General features: G+C 31.7%; 1 protein-coding gene across 1 annotated transcript; it reads right to left on the minus strand.

Annotated features, from left to right (window-relative positions):
• Nucleotides 1-83: 83 nt before the first annotated feature.
• On the minus strand, nucleotides 84-18,642 carry LOC139484127 (protein mesh-like). The gene is made up of 17 exons (XM_071267854.1): nucleotides 18,448-18,642; nucleotides 17,863-18,156; nucleotides 16,701-16,838; nucleotides 15,781-15,943; nucleotides 15,011-15,268; nucleotides 12,831-12,883; nucleotides 11,606-11,751; nucleotides 10,805-11,068; nucleotides 9,057-9,343; nucleotides 8,293-8,430; nucleotides 6,748-6,897; nucleotides 6,126-6,263; nucleotides 4,933-5,058; nucleotides 4,145-4,396; nucleotides 3,152-3,331; nucleotides 2,531-2,704; nucleotides 84-386 (listed from the first exon to the last, which is right to left on the minus strand). Exons 1-17 carry the CDS (start codon nucleotides 18,640-18,642, stop codon nucleotides 124-126), a joined length of 3,219 nt encoding a protein of 1,072 aa, XP_071123955.1. The 3' UTR covers nucleotides 84-123.
• Between the last annotated feature and the right edge of the window lie 4,338 nt (nucleotides 18,643-22,980).

Raw genomic sequence — 22,980 nt, forward strand, 5'->3', positions numbered from 1 at the left:
TGGTCTTGTTGTTCTGATTGGTGTATATACCTTAGAGCTTCATTGTACGATTTCGTCACTAGTTTTTGTTTTTGTTGTATCCTCTAAATTTGATGATGTCATTGTAACAGACGGAGTTGACATCTAAGAATTTAAATCAGACGATGACGATACACTTGTTGATGCTTGATTTGACGATAGGGTCTGCTGTGAAGATCTTTGTGTTGTAGGCATAGCTGTCGATGATGGTCTTGTTGTTCTGATTGATGTATATACCTTAGAGCTTGATTGTACGATTTCGTCACTTGTTTTTGTTTTTGTTGTATCCTCAAAATTTGATGATGTCATTGTAACAGACGCAGTTGACATCTTTGAATTTGAAGCAGACGTTGAAGATAATGATTGTGCTGTAAATATAAATATCATAATTAACATCAATAAATTGCGAAACTAAGAGAAAAAAGTAGAATCACAAAAACACTGAACTCTGAGGAAAATTCAAAACGGAAAGTCCCTTGGCAAATGGCAAAATCAAAAGCTCAATCACATCGAACGAATGGACAATAACTGTCATTATTCCTGACATGGCACAGGCATTTTCGTATGTAGAAAATGTAGTATTGAACCTGGTCTTATAGCTAGCTAAACCTCATCCTTGTATGAAAATTGCAAGCAATTCAATAATTTTGACAACGATGCGTGCACAAAACAAACAGACATAATAGGTAAAAATGTCGAAAAAGGGGTACAGCAGTCAATATTGTATTATAATCTTAACCACTATAAAAAAAAAAAAAAAAACAAATGTGTAACAAAGAAGCATAAAAAGGCATATATCAAATTTAACCACCTCATTTAATGCTTTTTTATTACACGACTTTATTTATCATGTTGAATCCACCAATACATAATAGCTCGATTTTAAGTACTGAGACCTAATCATTACCCTGACAGGCTAATTGTTTACCTTTACGAATGAAAAAAGCATCAACGTAGCAGCAGCCTAAAATGATATAGATGATATCACTTATTTACGATAAGAACTATATTCTTCGATTGATATTCTTTGGTCGAAAATGATTTTTGCTTGCTTTCAAAAAGACCGTTTTAGGATTAATGTTACCGAACTCCAAAAACAGCGTTTGATATTACTTGTGGATGGCCGAGTGTAAAGGTATTCTTCGATATTCTCTGAAACAACATACTATAAACAATACAAATAAAGCAATCTAAGACTTGCAAACTATATTTCGGTCCATCAACCAACATGAACAGAAGCAATAACAACTAAACAGAGGGATAAATCCAAGAAATGGATTTATATTTAGAAAATATCATGAGGCATAAAAGTTGAACTTGAAAAGGTGATGCATCATAGGAGATATTTGCCTGAAATGATTGTCTAATCATAAAGTCCCGCTGATTATACAGAAACTTTTATAACTCAACAACATATATTACAAGCAGAACCTATCAGTAATAGAAGATCTGCAAGAAAGAAGTTAAAGATACCATAGGAAAATAAAACAACAATAAGAAGAGACAAGACAACGAAAAAAAAAATTATTCTACAAAAACATTTCTCATCAACTGAATATTGAATTATATGAGTCAAACCATATACCAGAAGTTAACTCGTGTATTCCGGCAGGGAAGTGTTAGCAGTCCAAGCTTCACTTTTGACAACCGACGTACTTGTATATATATACTTCATTTCTGAGTTGTTTTATTTATTTCTATAAGTGTATGCGATTGTATTTTGTATGTATTTACAACTTGTTTCGGAGTGTTTTAAATAAAGCATAGTGCATTGTATTGTACTGTATCTTATAGTCGTATATCTAATATATATATATTAGACCGTTGGTTTTCCCGTTTGAATGGTTTTACACTAGTAATTTTGGGGCCCTTTATAGCTTGTTTTTCGGTGTGAGCCAAGGCTCCGTGTTGAAGGCCGTACATTGACCTATAATGGTTTACTTTTATAAATTGATATTTGGATGGAGAGTTGTCTCATTGGCACTCACACCACATCTTCCTATATCTACTTAATGAACTGGAAGGTCGTATATAGCATATATTAAATAATACTCAGAGAATATGAAATATATTTCTATTTATATATAAAGAGAAACCAAAGAAATAACTGGTCGAGTAACGCATGCTATAGCTAAACGTTATCAGTCTGTTTTTCTGATAAACTAAAAACGAGTTAACCATAATATACGTGTGGATTTCTTGTGCAGTATTATATTCATTTTGTTTAAAAGCTCTATTGAAAATACCGATATCAGTAACATTATATTAGAGAAAACTTAATAGTCAGCAACTAGAATTTTAATCAAAACTGGATGTGACAGGATGCCAGTTTTAGTGCAGTATTTATAGACTCGAACGGTATATCAAAATCGCGTAAAGAAAATCAATATAGTTAGAGACTTAACATATATGACTTATACTATTTTTTAACAAGGTTAAGAAATGGGAAAATTATTGTGATTTGAACAGAATAGCCAAAATCATCAGAACAAATAATTACAATATGATTTACCTGCTAAACAAGACCCTTCATATTCTGTCCATGTTCCATTATCTGTACAAGAAATTTCAAAATCGTCTCCGTCAAACCCATCTTTACATCTAAGAGTTGCTCGCTTTCCATTTGATCCTTCGTTTGGCACCCAAAGTCCATTTGCAACTGGTGACGGTCCTCCACAGTCCGGAACTTCAATATTAATTTATCTTTTATCATGTTTATATCATCTTATATGATTTTACATTTTAAGAAATATAACCAAAAGACCTTTATAACAAAAATAATACTATCTGTTTTTAAACAATTAAGACGGCGTTATTCATTAGTTAATTCATCCCAAGATCAGCTCATTGGGTTACGGTCACAAAATTTACACAAAAAATAATGTAAATTTTGTAATTTACCTTTTTCAATTTGAAAAAAAGGGAAATCAAATGGCCACGCAGTGGTCTAAAAAGGATTAAACGAAAAATAAATAAGCCGCCAAAATAAATTAGTTTCCAGCATGTGTAAGACTGTAACGGACAAAATATAAGTTTAAGCAGAAATAAACATTAATAAAGAGGCAAATTGTCTGAAACTTGAAATTTCTAAAAAAAATAATCTCTAAAATATTTATGAACTGACTTGACTTACAAGGAATGCAAGATATGTTGACACTTGACCAGTTTCCAGAGGATAAGCATTTAAGGTTGACATCAACTGGATAATATCCATTAGTACAATTTAAAGATGCAATCGAACCTTCTGTGTATCCGTTAGCATACCATGCACCATTACTAGTATTAGGTGGAAATCCACATATGACGACTAAAATTTAAAAAAGTGAAAAAAGGCAGGTATGACATAATTTTCGAAACTTGTAATAAAATTTGAACTGTTGGGAGGGAATTGAAATCTGGGTATTAGTTTAATGAGCCAATGTGTGCAATAAAAATAAGTAGAAAAGTACTATCTAAGAGGCTAAACTAGCTTTAAAACCAAGTGAAATCCACAATAATCTTCGCAAGAAAATGCCAGTACCAAGTAAGCTATATTACAGTTGTTTGCCACTTGTTTGAAGTGTTTGATCTTTTGATTTTACCAATTTGATAAGGGAATTTTCATTTTGAATCTCATTGGCGTTCTGTATTTGAGTAATATTACTTTTAATCCTAATCATGCAAATACTACAGCACTGCCTCGTGGTAGAATAATATCTCATTCAACGTAGTCTGCTACTAGGGGTAAGTAAAACATATATATTCAAACAAAGATGCACAGTAAATATAAATAGAAAGCTTTTTTACTACGTGTTCCAACGGTTCTTCAATTATTTGCCCATTTAGTCCTTCTTTATATGTTTATATATGTATATAATAAAATACGTTCATTAACCTACACATAGTATGAAGTGATAAGAGCATGACAAACTATTGCTAATAGAAATGGAACTACATAAATGTAATTTTCAATGTCAGCATGGGTTATAATGCTGTATTTTGGAAGTAATCTTCTAATCAAAAAATTTTTTTCAAGCAATTGTATGCGATTAATTGTATTTTGTTTTTAAGTCATGTTTCGAAAAAGGACAACATGGACAATACGTATAATATATATTCTTGTACATAATTTAGTGAATGTGTTTGTGCTTACCTTGAGCAGTGAGGCCTACAATAACATTAAAGCTGTCTGACCAATCAGCTGACATTTGACAAAATTGTTCGTTGTCTGTAGCCAAATAATCGTAGATACATTCAGAATTAGATCCACACGTATCTGTTATACTTGTGGAAATATTCTCGGGAATTTCAAAGTTAGGGATGAAGTTTTCATTCTGATATGAAGCGTAAGTCTTTCCTCCTTCGTATGTAAATAAAGATTCGCTTTCTTTTATTCTCCCTAAACATATTAATGAAAAAGTTAGACATTTATATACTAGTAAACTGTGGAAAATATGAAATGTATAACTTGCAGCAGTAAATTTGGAGTAGCTGTAAATACAGAAGATAATGCTTGATATTCATAGTGTGACTTTAATAATATACTTACTTCCTATGAGCGACAACGAAACAATTTCTAATATATATAACCCAGGATTAAAATCTTGTATGACAGACATTCGTATCGTCTACAAAAAATTCACCAGTAACGCTCGAATAAAAGTTAATACGATAAAATAAATAAATTACGAATTTAGCAGCATTTAGGACAAGCAAGTCTTAAATGATTTGCCAAATACCTTTAAGTTAATAATTCCTGGGGTAGAACATCCCGAGTAATTTTTGAAAATTCGAAATTTAGTTGATAATATAAATACCAGTTCATGTCGTCACAAGCAATATATAATATATTCTGGTACCTCTCATGCATTATAGTTACATTCTTCAGAAAAATGCAATCATGCTGCTGCTATTTGAAAAGTAAAGAACACTCACATGATAATCCGAATGTGTGATGAATATCAGATGCAGATGCATTTGCATTTATCAAATCATTATTGTTGGAAACAAGATCATTGCCTTTAATTCCGTCATTATCTCCAAAAAGACCAGTAAGATTGCCTAAAAAACATACAAATGCAAAATGAAAAAAAAAAAAGAATACTATATTCGTATAAATTTCAACATATATAAAGGCAACAGAAGTATACCGCTGTTCAAACTCATAAATCCATGGACAAAAAACAAAATCGGGGTAACAAACTAAAACTGACGGAAACGCATAAATATAAGAGGAGAACAACGACACAACACTTCAATGTAACTAACACACACATAAACGGACCAAGCATCAGACAAAATCCCACGAGAATAACAAATATAACATCAAAACCAATACATGAATTTGGGATAGACAAGTACCGTGACACGTCTTATCGCAATGTCAATATACACACTATTTAGTTATGGGCTTCTTAAAAAGTTAAGATGACAAATTATCAAAACTGGAAAAGATTATATGTTTTATTCCCTCCAAGTGCTCCAAAAGAGTTACTCATTTTCCGTGACAAATTGCTTTTATTGATTTGATGTGCAAAATATAGGAGAAATTTCGATATGTAGATATCCCCGAACAGTATAAACAGTTTAAACAGGTGTTTGTCTGCTTAAAGAAAGAGACAATTGACAGTTACATCTTGATAACTGTATACAGTGTTTTATATGTTAAAGTCTAAACATACAAATTACATACGGATTTTCCATCATAATCTTTCTATTGCTAGATAAAATTGAGAATGGAAATGGGGAATGTATCAAAGAGACAACAACCCAACCATAGAAAAAACAACAGCAGAAGGTCACTAACAGGTCTTCAATGTAACGAGAAATTCCCGCACCCGGGGGCGTCCTTCAGCTGGCCACTAAACAAATATATACTAGTTGGATGCCTATTAGTTCATAACGTTTAATCTACAGAGCAATATTTTTCGGCGTCGATCCTGATGCTTTCATATATTTTGCCGACAATGTCTCCTCAAGCAAATTTACTTCCAAGGTTCAGACGATTTTGCACTTTTTTTTATTGTAAAGGCCAAAATGTATGCATGTATCATTATTATGTTTGTTTGCAGTTCATTAACTAATTGTAAACTTAAAATGCGAAATATAGATAAATGACAAGGACTTACCGGTTTGTCTATCAGGAGATGTCAGGATCAACAAATTCAGAACATTCAGATTACTGGAAGATTGAATTGAGAGCCCTTCTGTGTAAAAATTGGTAACTACTGTTGGAGGATTTTCAGAAATCTTTTCAATAGTGGCTCCTGAAATTGCCAACCATGAGATAACATAGACATGATAGGGTCATCACAGGTAATAGGCTATAAATAATTCCTCGTTGATACCCGAATTAAAACAATTATAAGGCACAATGAAGTAGACTGTTGAAGAGTATTTTGGAGGAAAAATTCAGAAAGGTTTTGTCTCATGCAACTAATGTATGTTATATAGACAATCCTTTGTATTTCGAAGAATTAAAAGTTTTATATACAAATGATGTATAGTTATTACCATAATAATGATTTTTCATGTCACAAATATGTTGACTAGTGGGTGGATGACAACAATATTTGATAATCACAAAAACACAATTATAGTCTGAGGGGGGAAGGGGTCATTAATGCATACATCATTACTGTTTTATAAGAAATTATTTGTAATGGAAAATATCTAATTTGATTTTGAGAAAAATATTCTCAATTTGAACTGAAAAAAATTGTTTTGCAAATTTACATGTTAGATTATTACCTTCAACAGAAATGACCTTGCTAATAGCTAAATCAAAATCCAATAATGTTCCATTCACACGTACATCTATACCACGAATTTGATTAACCTGAACTTCGATAATCTCTGCTTCTGGATATGGCCGCACCACGAAGGAGGTTACAGAACTAGCTTAAAATGTAATAACAATGAATCACTAAATGCTCTTTATTTTAGAAGTACAGTAATATGTTTTACATGCGTAGTGGCATAAAACATAAATTGATTCTTCAGAACTTGTGATATGCCAGTTAATTTCACTCGCTCTGTTGGTTGACTATTGATTTGATATTAAGATTTTTACACTATGCCATATTTTTGACATTGATACTTAAATATGTTGTGTGTTTTGGTCACACATTGTTTTCTAGATAGTGAATATTTAGGCGACTGTTGTACTAGAAAGAGGTTAAGCTAGCTATAAAACAAGGTTCAATCCACCATTTTCTACATAAGAAAATACCTGTGTCAATTTAGGGATATGACAGTTGTTATTAATCGGTTTAATGTGTTTGATGTGTTTGAGCTTTCGATTTTTGCAATTTGATGAGGACCTCTCCGTTTTAAATTTTCCTCGGAATTCGGAATTTGTTTTATTTTTAATTTTTTGCTAACGTTTCGTTTCTCAGTTTTTATGGAATTCTTCATTTTTACATTTATCTTGGAATTCGTTTTTTTTTCGTTATTTATTTTTGTGTACTTGGAACTATTAAAGCAAAATAAATGAAACAGCGTTGTTTTAAATACTGTATAACACAGTCTTAAGTTGTTTTCATCTGTGTATGCATTTAAAAAGTAAAATCACAAAAATACTGAACTCCGAGGAAAATTCAATCGGAAAGCCTAATCACATGGCAAAATCAAATGACAAATTAAATCAAACGAATGGACAACAACTGTCATATTCCTGACTTGGTACAGGCATTTTCAAATGTAAAAAATGGTGGATTGAACCTGGTTTTATAGTGCTAAACCTCTCACTTTTACAACAGTCTCATCAAATGCCGTTATATTTACAACGATGCGTGAACAAAACAGACATTATAAATAATAGTCAAAATATGGGTACAGCAGTCATCACTGTGTTACAATCTTAAAACAAACAATTTTACAAAAAAGCACAAAAGCATCTATCAAATTATCAAAAACACATTCATTGCTTCGTGTGTCTGACGTCAGAAAATTTATACGTCACATAGGAAGAAATTTTGTCGTTCAATGTTTACACAAAACAATTGTATAATTTCACATGGGAATGTTGGCATACAGGGTTAACTTTACGATTGTTATCTAAATAATGACGTCTTTTAAGTTCGGGATGTTCAGATTATGTTCACACTTCACTCGCTGTTTCAATGTTCAAAGTTATGGGATGAAAATAATAATACACCGTTTGTGTTTTCTTTCCAGTTCCTGGAATAACAATATTAACTTATTGACCATGTTGACCGTGGTTTGGATTTGGTGTCAAATTAGTGATAGGTATTCAACCCTTTAACAATACCTGTAATTGATAATTAATGATACCTGGAAAAGTTCCAATCTGTTCCATTCGTAGCTGTAATGACAAGTTACCATTCGAAAGCGCAGTAAATTCTCCAACTGGGTTGAATGTATAAGCCTGGCCATCAAATGTCACGAAATGTGGATCACCAGTTACTCGCGCTTTAGAAAAAAAAGTAATTTCTAATTACCAAAATGTATCATTTTAGTACTAATCGTCGATTTCGTTAATGGACACTAGGGATCTGGCAATTGGGATGTACAACTTCAAACTTAACTTCAGTAAAGAGGCAGGAATAGTCAAATTATCAACTAACAACAATCCCTAATTACATGAACGGTGCCATTTCTGCACCAGCTGCGCATTTCGACTAATATGTTTCTTCGCTGAAGAAAAAGACGAAGAGCTTCGTCCGGAAAAAAGACAAAATATTTAAGTCAAAGTCTTCAATTTCCATTTAGAACATAACGTTAATATAAAGTGAATCTTACATTTGATTTTTGTGTGTCTCTGTTTTGTTTAAATGTGTGTAGTTTTTCTTGGAAACAAAACATTTTGAACTAATTATTTTTGAAGCATTTAAAGTTTTCTTAACAGTTATTTTATAATTATGACCATTCCAGTGATAAATCATGTTACACACAGAAATGTTGAATACGCAGCTGATGATACCATTGGAGAGGAAACTTTTATTTAACTTTTCACAACAACATCTTAGCGTACAAACTAAATGATAATTCCTTACAGGAGAACATTAATTTCATGTTTACAAGAAATATCATATTACCTGGTATTGGTGGAACATAGTTCACACATGAGTTTGGTGGCCGTCTTGTATAAAAAGAAGCACAGCTGCCAAAATTTGAATTAACCTCCACCATGTATTCAGATGTATAAATACAACAGTGTTGGTATAATAGCGTGTCATAGACAAAGTTGGATAGGAATGGAACATTTTTATTCCCGTCTCCATGGAAATGGTATCTGTTTACGTAGCCACTTCCGTAATATCCATCCGGGTTCATTAAAACGCCTACTTCGTCATAGCAACATTGATGGTCATACCCCTGTGATCTGTTTTAGCAAAGAAATAAACAAATGATGAAACCTAATTTCCTCATCAAAATAACGATATTTTAAAAAAAATCAATCATTGGTTTATGCCTAGATTTGACCTTCAGAAGAATTAAAAGCATTGTACAACGTTGATTTTAGTGTGCAGAACAGTTGAATATATTTTTCCATATATATCATACTGTTTAGATTACATATACATATTTCTCAATCTTTATTTTTCTTTTTACTATTTGATTTCCATAGTTATTCCTCTAAGAATATGCTATTTCCCTCTATGATTTATCATGTAAACTGCTGTAAAGTCCTTCGAATATTTATTTCTTTTTATTTCATTTTTTTTTCTTTAATTACTGTTTTAGTTATAAATCTTTTAATTCCCATTTTTTTAAACATTATTTTTTGAACTACGCAAGGCCAATATTATATCTCTTTCTCTTGATTGGTCATAACCTTTATGTAAAACATCTTTCCTTAAATAAACTGAGACTTGTATTAAACCAGTACTATTTTTTAAATAAAATGACAACGCCATGGCTAAAAAAGAAAAAAAAAGACAAACTGACAAATAATAGTACACAAGACAAACAGAGAAAACTAAAGACTAGGGGTGATCTCAGGTGCTCCTAAAGAGTAAGCAGATCCGGCTCTATATGTGGCAACCGTCGTGTTGCTCATTTTATCAAAAACCCGGGCCAAATTTAATTCAACTTAGCCACAATCTTTATTGGGGTATTTAGTTTTAAAAATGTGTGCGGTGACCCAGCCAACTAACCAAGATCGCCGCCATGGCTAAAAATAGAAAATAGGAGGAAAATGTAGATTTCGGCTTATAACTCTGAAATCCAAGGATTTGGATCAAGTTTATCAAGTCAATATCTATCTGTCATGAACTTTTCAGATGAATTAGACAACTGGTTGTTGGGTTGCTGCCGCCAATTGGTAATTTTTAAAGAAATTTTGCCGGTTTTAGTTATTATCTTGAATACTATTATAGATAGAGATAAACTTTAAACAGCAATAATGTTCAGCAAAGGAAGATCTACAAATAAGTCACATGACCAAAATGGTCAGTTGACCTCTTAAGGAGTTATAGCCCTTGATAGTCAATTTTTAACAATTTTCATTAATTTGGTAATTTTTTGTAAATGTTTACAAAATATTATCCTCTGTAACTAATGGGCCAAGTTTATTATAGATAGAGAAAATTGTAAATAGCAAGAATGTTCAGTAAAATAAGATCTACAAACACATCACCAAAACACAATTTTGTCATGAATCCATCTATGTCCTTTGTTTAATATGCACATAGACCAAGGTGAGCAACACAGGCTCTTAAGAGCCTCTAGTTATGAAAACTGTTACTATTTCATTATCATTGTAAATGTTGTTAAATGTAGGAAGCATATGTTCTTATTAAAATACATTATTTTTCATGACATATTCAGTTATCAGACTTACGAGGCTACATTTTGTTTGAAACAAACTCGAGCAAATTGTTGGTTTGAACATTCGTATCGAGATCCTTCTTGTTTATGGCAGAGAGGGTCTATGCTAAATCGAGTTGTATCTAAACTTGCAACCTCTAAAGTACAAGGACACGGTTGTACATCATCTGTTGTTATTGCAGGTAGTTGACCATCATCATCTAACATTTTGTAACACAATGCCTGACTTTCTTCAACGCCCACATGCACCGTAAACATATCAGACCAATAGTACGGACTAAAACAGAATTAAAAAGTGTTTTATTAAACTCATTCAAACTTTGTAAACAACATGTACCTACCCTTGGTATACATACATCCGACGAGTCCTTTTGGATTTAAAAAAAAATCTTCAAAACTCTAATACGATAATGTAATATAAACAACGATCTAAAATAAGGATGATGCTTATATTAATGACGAGGATGACCATGCACCTTAAACCTTTGTATGTACCTTTATTTGTCAATAAGATCATAAGATATCAAAATAAAGTCCACAATAAACACATTTCCATGTTCACAAGAATTTCCTATAAAACAAATATCCAACATATTTTATTAACATGTTATGGTAAAGAACATTTTCGAAGAGTCTATTTCCTTTCAGAATATATATACAATATACAATTTGAAACAAATACGGGTTAGGAACTGGGATGAAATGTCAATGTTATCTCAGAAATGTATAACAAATTGATTTTTTTTATGTCAAAGAAAAGAAAACAACATGCATTTGATCAAAAATGCCAAAAAATTGGCCTAATTATGTTTACCTGTTCATGTTGTTAGTTGATAATTTGACTATTCCTGCCTCTTTACTGAAGTTAAGTTTGAAGTTGTACATCCCAATTGCCAGATCCCCAGTGTCCATTAACGAAATCGACGAATGGTGTCTCAGTTCTATTTTTGAATTCGTGTTCTATAATATACGAAGCATAAATATAACATACAAGTTTATTTTCTAATATCAAATACTGTTCCTATTATTGTATTGATATCGACTCCCGACAACCCAACTACATTGTAAAATAAACTTTTTTTTCTGAAATTGTGTATTTGATTAATTATGCAAACTGATTTTCTTTCGTTGAATTTGTTTACGGGAACATTAAATAAAGTTAAAGCAATATAATAAAATATATATTTCTACGAACCTGCGGATAGTAAAGATCCAGACTTATATTGGCATCCACCGGAAACTTTATATCGGATTGCTTCTACATAATGCTAACCATGGTTCCGTGCTTCCATAATAACTGACCACGCGATAGTACATGTCTAGTCAATGCATGATTCACTTTTGAAATTATATAAAAGAGCATATTCAAATTCAGTGACTTACTGTTTTTAACAATGGTGAAGTGTGCTTTCATGTAAACAGTTTGTCAATTTCTATGACTTTGATTTTTTTTTCTAACTTCACTTCAATACACATTGTTTTGTATGTAATAAAATGATTCAAATTCCCAGGAAAAAAAATGATGAAATGTTTGAAATCATTACCTCAGTAGACAATACTTCGGTACTGACATGACTAGCAGAGTTTGCACAAAAAAAAAACCCCGTTGACGAATAAAGAAGTTTTAATGATTCAAACGTGTCAAATTAAATTTACTATGGCAAAGTTGTAGTCTAGACATATTTGGCCATTCCTTAAGGCATTATAACCACTGTTATATTTATGTATTCATACATCAATTAGTTTGAAAGGTTCATGTTTGAAATTCCTGGTGACGTTAGAACCAGTTCACCACTCAAAAACACTTAATGTTAACGGTGTTAATTCCAATTGATATTGTTTTATGACAACATCTCTGTTTGGCATATTTTTGTAACAGTCAGTATGTCGTTAACAAATAACTTAAATTTTCCTATTTCGTTCGAGACATAATTTTTAAAGGAAGTTTTGAAACATTAAAAACGGTTGTCATATCTCTTTTACTTAATATGCAGCTGAGTGTATGCCCTTGAGCTTCAAATATACGATGTTAAATTTACAGTTACATGTGCTTCATAGCTGTGACATAAATCTATAAGTTGACATTGCGTATCTATTAACAAATATAGTTTACAATAAAACAAAAAATCCAAAATTTGAAGTTTACATACAATTGAGAATGAAAATGGGGAATGTGCCAAAGAGACAACAACCCGACCATAGAAAAAACAACAGCAGAAGGTCACCAACAGGTCTTCAATGTAGCGAGAAATTCCCGCACCCGGAGGCGTCCTTTAGCTGGCCCCTAAACAAATATATACTAGTTCAGTGATAATGAACGCCATACTAATTTCCAAATTGTACACAGGAAACTAAAATTAAAATAATACAAGACTAACAAAGGCCAGAGGCTCCTGACTTGGGACAGGCGCAAAAATGCGGCGGGGTTAAAAATGTTTGTGAGATCTCAATCCTCCCCCTATACCTCTAGCCAATGTAGAAAAGTAAACGCATAACAATACGCACATTAAAATTCAGTCCAAGAGAAGTCCGACGGCGAGTCTGATGTCAGAAGATGTAACCAAAGAAAATAAACAAAATGACAATAATACATAAATAACAACAGACTTCTAGCAGTTAACTGACATGCCAGCTCCAGACTTCAATTAAACTGACTGAAAGATTATGATTTCATCATATGAACATCAGGCACAATCCTTCCCGTTAGGGGTTTAGTATCATACCATCATAACATATATGAGAAGAACATAACCCGTGTCATAACAACAACTGGTTTTTAAATGAATGTGTTTAGGTCCGATGCAAAGACCCTATAATTGAATCAATATTAACGCCAAAAGATGCAATCTTTAATGAACCGACAACAGTATCGTAAATATATCCCTTCTTAATAAGTCTATTTAAAGGTTTTGTTAGTTTTGAAGGTGAATACTGACACCTTTGTGCTTTATAAAGAATATTTCCATAAAGAAATGGATGTGAAATACCTGAACGTTTAAGAAGTCTGCATGTTGAGCTATATTTACGAATGATGTCTTTATACCGATGATAAAATTTAGTAAATGTTTTGACTAGTTTGTGATATCGAAAACCCTGGTGTAATAATTTTTCAGTAATACATAAATTTCTCTCGTTAAAATCTAAAACATTGTTACATACACGAGCGAATCGTACAAGTTGAGATATATTAACACCGTAAGATGGTGACAAGGGAACGTCACCATCTAAAAATGGATTATTAACGATAGGAAATGAAAAATCATCTCTTTTATCATAAATTTTAGTATTCAGCTTTCTGTTAGTGATATAGATATCAAGATCGAGGAAAGAACAGTGGTCATTGTTAGTATTAGCTTTATTTAAAGTAAGTTCAGCAGGATAAATTTATTTAATATACATACTGAAGTCGTCATTTTTGAGAGCCAACATATCATCCAAATATCTAAAAGTATTATTAAATTTGTTTATCAGATGTTGTTTCGATGGGTCTTTGCTTATTTTTGTCATAAATTGTAACTCATAGCAATACAAAAACAGGTCCGTAATAAGTGGTGCACAGTTAGTCCCCATTGGAATTCCGATAATCTGACGATATACGGAATTCCCAAAGCGAACAAAAATGTTATCTAGTAAAAATTCAAGGGCATATATAGTATCAAAGAATGTCCAATTGACAAAGTTTTTTTGTTTTGTTTTTTATATAGCAATAAAAAAAGATGCATATGTAGTAGATAACTCTTAGTTTATACGATAGTTCAGGGTCAGCGTTTCGTATCCCGAGCTTTAAAAAAACAAACGGATCCAATCACACATGAGCACAAATACGTTCAGGTTTAATACATTTTCCGTAACAAAATGCAATTTATCATTAGGTGTTTCGATTCATAGAGCAGAAACTCCAAGTGCTTTTCCGAAACACTTAAGTTAATCCAAATTTCTCTTCGAAATAGAAAGGGTCGAATTTTTCAGACGAAAGTTTCTATCTGTATGATATTTAATTCGTCTTTTTTATTTGGGGGGGGGGGGGCTATGTATTTCTCTTTTAAGCACTTTTTTCCGACCTTTGAGTTTTTATCATTTGTTTTGGTATGATTTGAATTTTTTTCATATCAGATAAAAAAATGTCATGTTTGATCATGTTAAATATAAGAGTTGCAACAATAATCTAAATATATTGTTAACTGAACATGGGTGTGGTTATAAAAATTATGATACTTACCGATTGTCAAAACTCCATGAAACGTCATTGTCTGATTGTTTTCCTGGATAAGATGCAGTGAAACCATTTCTTTTCCAGTCCTGTAAACTTGAGGTGAAATGCAAGACACACTGAACTCATTATACTTTCGACAAGGTAATTCCTCTCCATTTGACATCACTAATGTCATTGATAGGGTTTTGTTGAAACATGGCCCAGAGATTATGAGTTGTGTTCCACCAAACATAGTAGCTTCTCTTGGCGTGATTGTCAATGTTCCTTCATAAGTATAAATAGTTCATAGATTATAAATTGATTACTTTTGCTTACATAAGAAAATTCAATTGTAAGAGATGGCTCTAGTAATTGTTAGTTGGAGATTAGGTTTAAGATGTGGTCTTGGAATGTTAGAGTTATATGATTTTACAATTTTTTAGCCAAACAATTCGAAAATAGGAAAAAAAATATAACATAAAACAATTTTGACATGTCCTAGTCCTACGTGCGCTTTAATGAACAGGATGTATTGCAATTAATAAAAAACAGCATGCCGAGATCCCGAAAGAAAAAAAATCATTAAATTTTAGATATAAGCCCATATCTTCATTTAAATTGTTTGTGGCGTCCTAGTGACATACAAGATAACAGAAAGTTAACTTATAATGATATCTATTTATTTCTCAATATTTATCTTTCGTTAAAAAAAAATATATTTAATCGAATTAACTCTGTTGTGCGCCTTGTACATGCGCTGTTTATCTCTTAATATTTTTTTTAATTTAAGGTCTTACCTTCTACATTACAACCACCATTTGTAATTTGTGTAGTGTCAACACGAAAAATAAATTTTCCTGGCTGGTCTATGTTTGACATACTAGTCACATTAATTACACTCGCTGTTCTCGAAGCTTCTATAGCATAAAAGTTAAAGCCATCACCTGCGTCAAATCCAACCTGAAAGAAATAATTTTTCACAATACATTGGTTATATACTACTGAAATATTTCTTTATATCTATTTTTAATACTGTGCATGGTGAGGTTTAATGCCCTGTACCAAGTCAGGAAAATGGCCATTGTTATATTATAGTTCGTTTCTGTGTGTGTTACATTTTAACGTTGTGTTTCTGTTGTGTCGTTTGTTTCCTCTTATATTTGAGTGTGAATTCGAATTGCTATAAAACGTGTCACGGTACTTTTCTATCCAAAATTCATGTATTAAAAAAAGAGGGACGAAAGATACCAAAGGAACAGTCAAACTCATAAATCTAAAACAAACTGACAACGCCATGGCTAAAAATGAAAAAGACAAACAGAAAAACAATAGTACACATGACACAACATAGAAAACTAAAGAATAAACAACACGAACCTAAGTTTTGATGTGATATTTGTTATTCTCATCATATTTTGTTTAATGCAGAGTTCGTTTCTTTGTGTGTGTTACATTTGAATGTTGTGACGTTGTTCCCCTCTTATATTTAATGCGTTTCTCTCAGTTTTAGTTTGTAACCCGAATTTGTTTTTTTTTCTATCGATTTATGAATTTTGAACCGCGGTATACTACTGTTGCCTTTATTTAGCTGCCAGTGAATTATTTAATTTATAAACTGAGTATGACGCAAAAACTCAAAACAAGTTTGAGCTACATGAATGGAATATTTTTGAATTTAACAACACCTGTTAATAATATATATGAAAGATATTCTTACCTGCGCCGGAGTTCCCCCTAATCCGGTTGAACTGCTACCTCCACTTGCACTACCTGTTGTCCATTCAATCTTGTTATACAGAAATATAGTGAAAGAATGTCTACCATTTGTAACCAAAACACTTTGAAATGTACATCTCTAAAATTTTAAATGATATCATGGAATTTTTCGTTAGTGCTTAAGACATATTCCTTAGTAACACCACATAACAAGCATGCATTTGTAATGTACACACAATATAATTTGATTCGTCTGGTTTTGAAATATAGTCGAGTGTTTGATATTGTTAGCTTTTATTGACTTTAACCTTTTTGAATTCATCTTCTAGTTGGAGTTCGGTTCTTTTGTAAATACCTTTTTAAAAGAAAGGATAACAAATTTAAAACTTGCAAATGTACAGTATCTAAGATATCTGATTTTTGGTAATAAAAACATTTACAATTTAAATTAAATGCTGTTAAGTTAGATAGTTACTTGTTTTTAAGAGAGAGGCAAATGATACCAGAGAACAATAAAACTCATAGTCGAAAATAAACTGACAATGCCACTGGAAAAAAAAGAAAAAGACAAACAGACAAACAATGGTACACAAAACACAGCATAGACAACTTAAGACCTAGCAACTCGAACCCATCAAAATATGTGGATAATCGCAGTTGCTCTAAAAGGGTAAGAAGATTTTGCTCCACACGAGGCATTCATCGTGTTGCTCTTGTTAGTACAAACCCAGATATCAGTCTAGTTCGGTAGGTCACATTCGTGAAAGGTGAAATGGCATTGTAGTTGTGACATTATGAAGATATTCATTATCATCTGTGAAACAGATATTGCATAACAGTAAACCAACTTGTGATGGGGTCCGTAAAATTTACGCAGGTATGATTTCAACTTCATCATTTGGAACGCATGGTTTATTAGATTCCTAATGAGCAGGAACCCTCTTTTTAAGGAACTCATTAAAATACTCCCGGGAATATCGTATCAATTGGGAGTAATATAATCCATAAACAAGCGAAGCTGGAAGGTTGCTACATAAAAATGGAAGTTTTAATTAGACATGCTGCCCCTTTGCTGTGTTAATTGCATATTGAGTCTATGAAATGAAACGAAAGAACATTAATTTTCATAGTGCTATCTTATTTATATATAAATAATATTGTACCTTTTGCTTGCCAATGTAATTAGCCCCAAAAAATGCTACATTGTCCCATGTTGCGATAAACATCCACGCTGCGCGAAAATTATAGTGATCTGCAAAAATTGCTTTTATTTCGTCCGACGCTTTTTGTAACAAGGTAATGTTTGTAGTCTCGCGATACCATACGATACCACCATTCCGTGTATTTATATCAGCCCAGTACGGTGCTATCAATCTGCGCTTGCTGGCTAGTGGAAAAGGACTTGGAGTGTATGTTGTCATAGTTCCGAGAAAGGAAATAACACCATTTGTGTTAACCTGTTTGAAAAGAAACCTTTTATATAGATGTGTTGTAAAAAAATCGGACAGTAATATGTTATAAAGGATACTTTTGAAAACATTTAGACATTGATCTTAATATAAATATAAGCGTTTAACTATTATGCTCAAATCAAATAAATATTGCATAAATCTTAGATAATGCTATGTTCACATGTTTTATTTACAAATAGCAAAGCACAGTGGTATAAGCGTGTTTGTTGAAATGGAAATTAGCATCTTATGATTAATATTATTAGTTGAATGAAAAATATTAGCATCTTAACTTACAATTAAAGAGTCGTGTTGGTGATTAAATAACGGAAACAGACTGCTGACCGGTATTGGTGCCGTTGATCCATCATCGTTTGTTGGAGCCCTTCTATCACTGGTTTCAATCCCAAAAGGATAAAAATCAGACAACGGCACTCCTTCTATGTTTCCAATTGCAAAACACAATAAACCAAATATAAAAACCTTTTTCATTTTTAATATCTTAGAATTCAATTTGTAACTCTATCTTGTTAAAAACTCGGTATATATACGTGATCAGATAAAACCGTTGAATCATGTGTCGAAAATATATTGGGTAATTTTCTCTAAGCATTGATGTCATTGGTGTTCGTGTTTTTATGTTTAATTTATTGTTAATGTTCATATCGTTAAACCTATATTTACAGTTTACAATCAGCATAAAATGTAATACTACCGGGATCAACAATCAACGTTAAAACTTCAGAGTCTCGACACTTTTAAATAACTGAAGTAACATAAATGCCGATGGGTTATATTGATAGGTTAAGTTTAGTGCAATCGATAACAGGATCATGTAAATGTTAATTTTAAAGCATGTTCACACGTTGGTGAACTGCTTCTCTATATGTTTAAAAATATTAATTACATAATACAGAACAAGGCTATGCAAATAGATTTAATCTGTAAATATTTTTAAAAATATTCGCCGTGGTATTTTGGTATTGATTAAAAAAAAACTGTTTCGTACAGTTTGTTTTTTCTTGAAAGATGAACATGCTATTCAATAGTTGATGAAATATTTTTGGGGTTTATGTATACAGGAAATAGTGGGGTATATAGCGTTTGTAGTATTCAACACACAAAATTACCTTTTTTAATCAAGATATAAAAATGTCTTTAAATGACTGTTTCTACCAAAAAAAATGGAAGTACTTAAAAACTCTTTCGTAACGTATAACCATCTATTGCAACAGCAGAAAAACATAAATATCTTTGGTGGATAGTAGTCACATTGGACATGATGTCTTCTTTTTGTAGAATTGAACTAACTGTACATAGACGTTTTTGTTTCCGTTCAAAACCATATCGATCGCTATGATTTTATTTTTTCACTTGAAACAAAACTAAGAATAACAACTACATTCACAACAACCTTCACATTATCCTTAAAGGTCAATCCCCTGTCGTTGTCGGTGTTTAATAATCGGGAAACTCCCCGTAAACATTGTTGTTACTACTTTTCCTCATCATATGAAGTAGATATATTCCTAATTAGTCCCATATATCTCAACATAATAAATATATATAATAAACAAATATTGATTTTACTGACTGACCAAGATAAACTAGAGGACACTGTATTTATTACCATCAGCATAAATATATGTTGTATTAATAAGAATGAATTATCAAATATTCCAACTCTTTTAAAATGATTCTGCTAGTCAGGAAAAAACGACAAGAACTAAGATAGATTCTGGCCAATCTGCTTCTTAAAATATAAAAGCTAAAACTAAAACATGATAAAAAAGAAATCTAACAAATAACAGAGACCTGCATAATTCGGATATCTGGATCGCACGCCTTTTAGCAATTGTTTGTGTTCACAATATATCGATGATCATTGTGTAATAAAGTTGACAAATTGTCTGTGAAGATAAATCAAGTTAGCATTTTGTTTCCAGAACAATCAATGTTTTACCGGCAGGGGACTATGTATTGCCATGCAATACTCTCAGAATGCTTTCCATCTTTCTATCCTCAAAGTTATAGTGTAACTTTCCTATTTTGTTGCCTGGACATTCCACAGTTATTACTTAAAACCCTTGTTAATATAATGGATTATTTTGCGACTGTCATACAAGTGAGAAGTTTAACTATAAAACCAGGTTTAATCCATCATTTACTGTTACAGTACCAAGTCAAGAAAATGACAAGTGTTATCCATTCGTTTGATGTGTTTGAGCTTTTCATAGTGTCATTTGCTTACAGACGTTCCTTTCCTCGGAGTTCGGTATTTTTGTGATTTAACTTTTTTGAATAAACAAGTGGACTCTTAAAGAGGAAATGCAATAAGGTTTTTCCTTTCTGCATGGGACTGTTAAATATGTAAAATAAGGGTAGAATTTCTGTTTGAAATGGGTATTCGGTATTTTAATTATCGTTTATGTTTCAAGATATTGGAAAGAAGATAATTCTTTGAAAATGCCAGATAATGTAGGTGTTTCAAAAATGTCTGACTGTACCAAAATCATAGAAAATGAATTACTTTAACGATATATATAAGAGGCGAAAACAATATGTATAAACACCTGAATATTTGGTTGAAAATTATTGTTTTTTATTATTATATTCGTCAACAATAAATTTCAATAGTTTGAATTTGCTAACAACCAAGAGGTAAATAACTTAAAACATTAAATATATCGGTTCGACCCTTTTCCATATTTTCTTTCCTGTCCATAAACATGATTTTGCATCTACGTACGAATTGATATCGGAGGAATGTGCCGAAAGTTTACATTACATCCTTAATACGTATCTGTGACTTTAGTTGGTATTATTTTGGTTCTACATATCTATTATTTTAATATTTATATATGTATACGAGGGTTGTCCGTAAAGTTTGTGGATAATCTCAATAAAATATTATTTACCCGTCCGAAATAAATAAAACAAGTATGTAACAAATTTCATGATTTACTGATTAAGTGTACAAAATTTATTTCAGTACCTGCTAGAATAATCGTATTTTCATCAATTCAAAAATCATAAGCAACTCTCACCCGGAGCACCAAAACAAATATTTCCGACGTTCTGACGTTCGTTTTTAAAGGAATGATAGTCCACATATAGGTGCTTTTAGGAAGGATCAGCAAATTGCAAAACCATTGTTGGAATAATCATATCATGCATATGGGAACATATCATTAATGCAAATGTTAAAATAGTATTGTAAATAAATGAACATATTTTAAAATGTGTGTGTCTATAATACATTACAGCTCAGGTGGATTTATTTTTTTTTCACCCGCCCACAGTTGGAATGGACTATCAACTCTGCCCACCCATAGAAGTGGGCATGCAATATATGTTGTTGAATGAAAAGACCTGCAAGTACAATTAATTGAAAAAAAGCTGATAAGCATTTGTAATCAATATATTTACGAGAAAAGAGACTATAGCTAGAATGGGTACAGGGAGGCAGGTGGAAAAAGCAAAATTCACATGGGCTGTTGTGTATTACAAAAAAAAACAAAAAAAACTTCCCCCCTCCCCCCAAAAAAACAAAAAGTAGTATAAATTTAATACAGAATAGTTCCTGCGTTTGGGTGAAACTTTTGAAAAGGTAGAATAATTAGGTAATCTTATTATCTTATGAAAGCTGAATTATTGTTAATCATTGCTGAACGCTTTTTGTGTTTGTTTTTGTTGCACTTCAGGGTTCCTGTTGTTTCTTTGCTTTTTTCTTAAAGTTGATGTGTTTCCCTCAGTTTAAGTTTGTAATCCGGATTTGTTTTCTCTAAATCGGATAAAGATTTTTGAAAAACTTGTATACTACTGTTTTGTGACCAATGTTCTTTTAATTTTATAATAAAAAAAAAAATGCATGCATGCATCTGTAAAAGGAGGCTACATTGTGCCTGTTTGTCAGATCTGATTATCTGTTTTGGTTAATCCGAAGTTCTGTTAGCCAGTTCTCTTTAATATGCCATATAAAAGTATGTTGATTTGTTCAATAAAAGACATCGTAAAAAGTGGCTCAGACCAGCTATGATTGCTACTTTACTTGTATTTAAAACAAAAAGTAAAATCACAAAAATACTAAACTCAGACGAAAATCTAATCGGAAAGTCCATAATCACATGGCAAAATCGAATGACAAAAACACATAAATGGACAAGAACTGTCATATTCCTGACTTGGTACAGGCATTTTCAAATGTAGAAGGTTTTATAGCGATAAACCTCTCACTTTGTTGACTGTCTCATCAAATTCCGTTATATTTACAATGATGCGTAAACTAAACAGACATAATAAATAAAATAGTCAAAATATGAGTCATCATCGTGTAACAATTTTAATAGGAACAATTTAACAGAACACAAAAACATCTATCTACAAACACATTCATTGATTCGCGTGTATGACGTCAGAAAATTTTATAGGTCACATATTTTTGTCGTTCAATGTTCATACAAACAATTTAAAAAATTTTATAAGGGCAATGTTAGCATACAGGGTTAAAAAGTCAAAAGTATGTAAGAATAATTTCAGAATATAGACCGAGATTTAAAATTTATAAGAATCCACAAACAGTTCATTCACTACGCGATTAAATAGTTTTGACGTTTGTGGTTCAACGTATTTTCTAATTCATAATAGAAATATTTTTAAAATTTATTTGATAAATTGCGAATTGAACTACAAGACTCATATGGTTCTGTAACATTGTTTGTGGATTCGCTTTGTTATTTATTCTTAAGTACAAATTGTCTAATTGTTAAATCTCGGTCTATATTCTGAAATTAATTTTTACATACTTTTGATTTTTTAACACTGTATGCT

The sequence above is a fragment of the Mytilus edulis genome, chromosome 8 (genome assembly GCF_963676685.1).
Source record: "Mytilus edulis chromosome 8, xbMytEdul2.2, whole genome shotgun sequence".
Classification (NCBI taxonomy): Eukaryota; Metazoa; Mollusca; class Bivalvia; order Mytilida; family Mytilidae; genus Mytilus; species Mytilus edulis.

Coding starts and splice junctions, on each gene's coding strand:
- LOC139484127 (XM_071267854.1), bottom strand. CDS start 18,642: ATGAAAAAGGTTTTTATATTTGGTTTATTGTGTTTTGCAATTGGAAAC. Junction 8,431..9,056: donor CTATGTTCCACCAATACCAG/GTAATATGATAT, acceptor TTTTTTCTAAAG/CGCGAGTAACTGGTGATCCA. Junction 3,332..4,144: donor CCTCACTGCTCAAGGTAAGC/ACAAACACATTC, acceptor CACTTTTTTAAA/TTTTAGTCGTCATATGTGGA.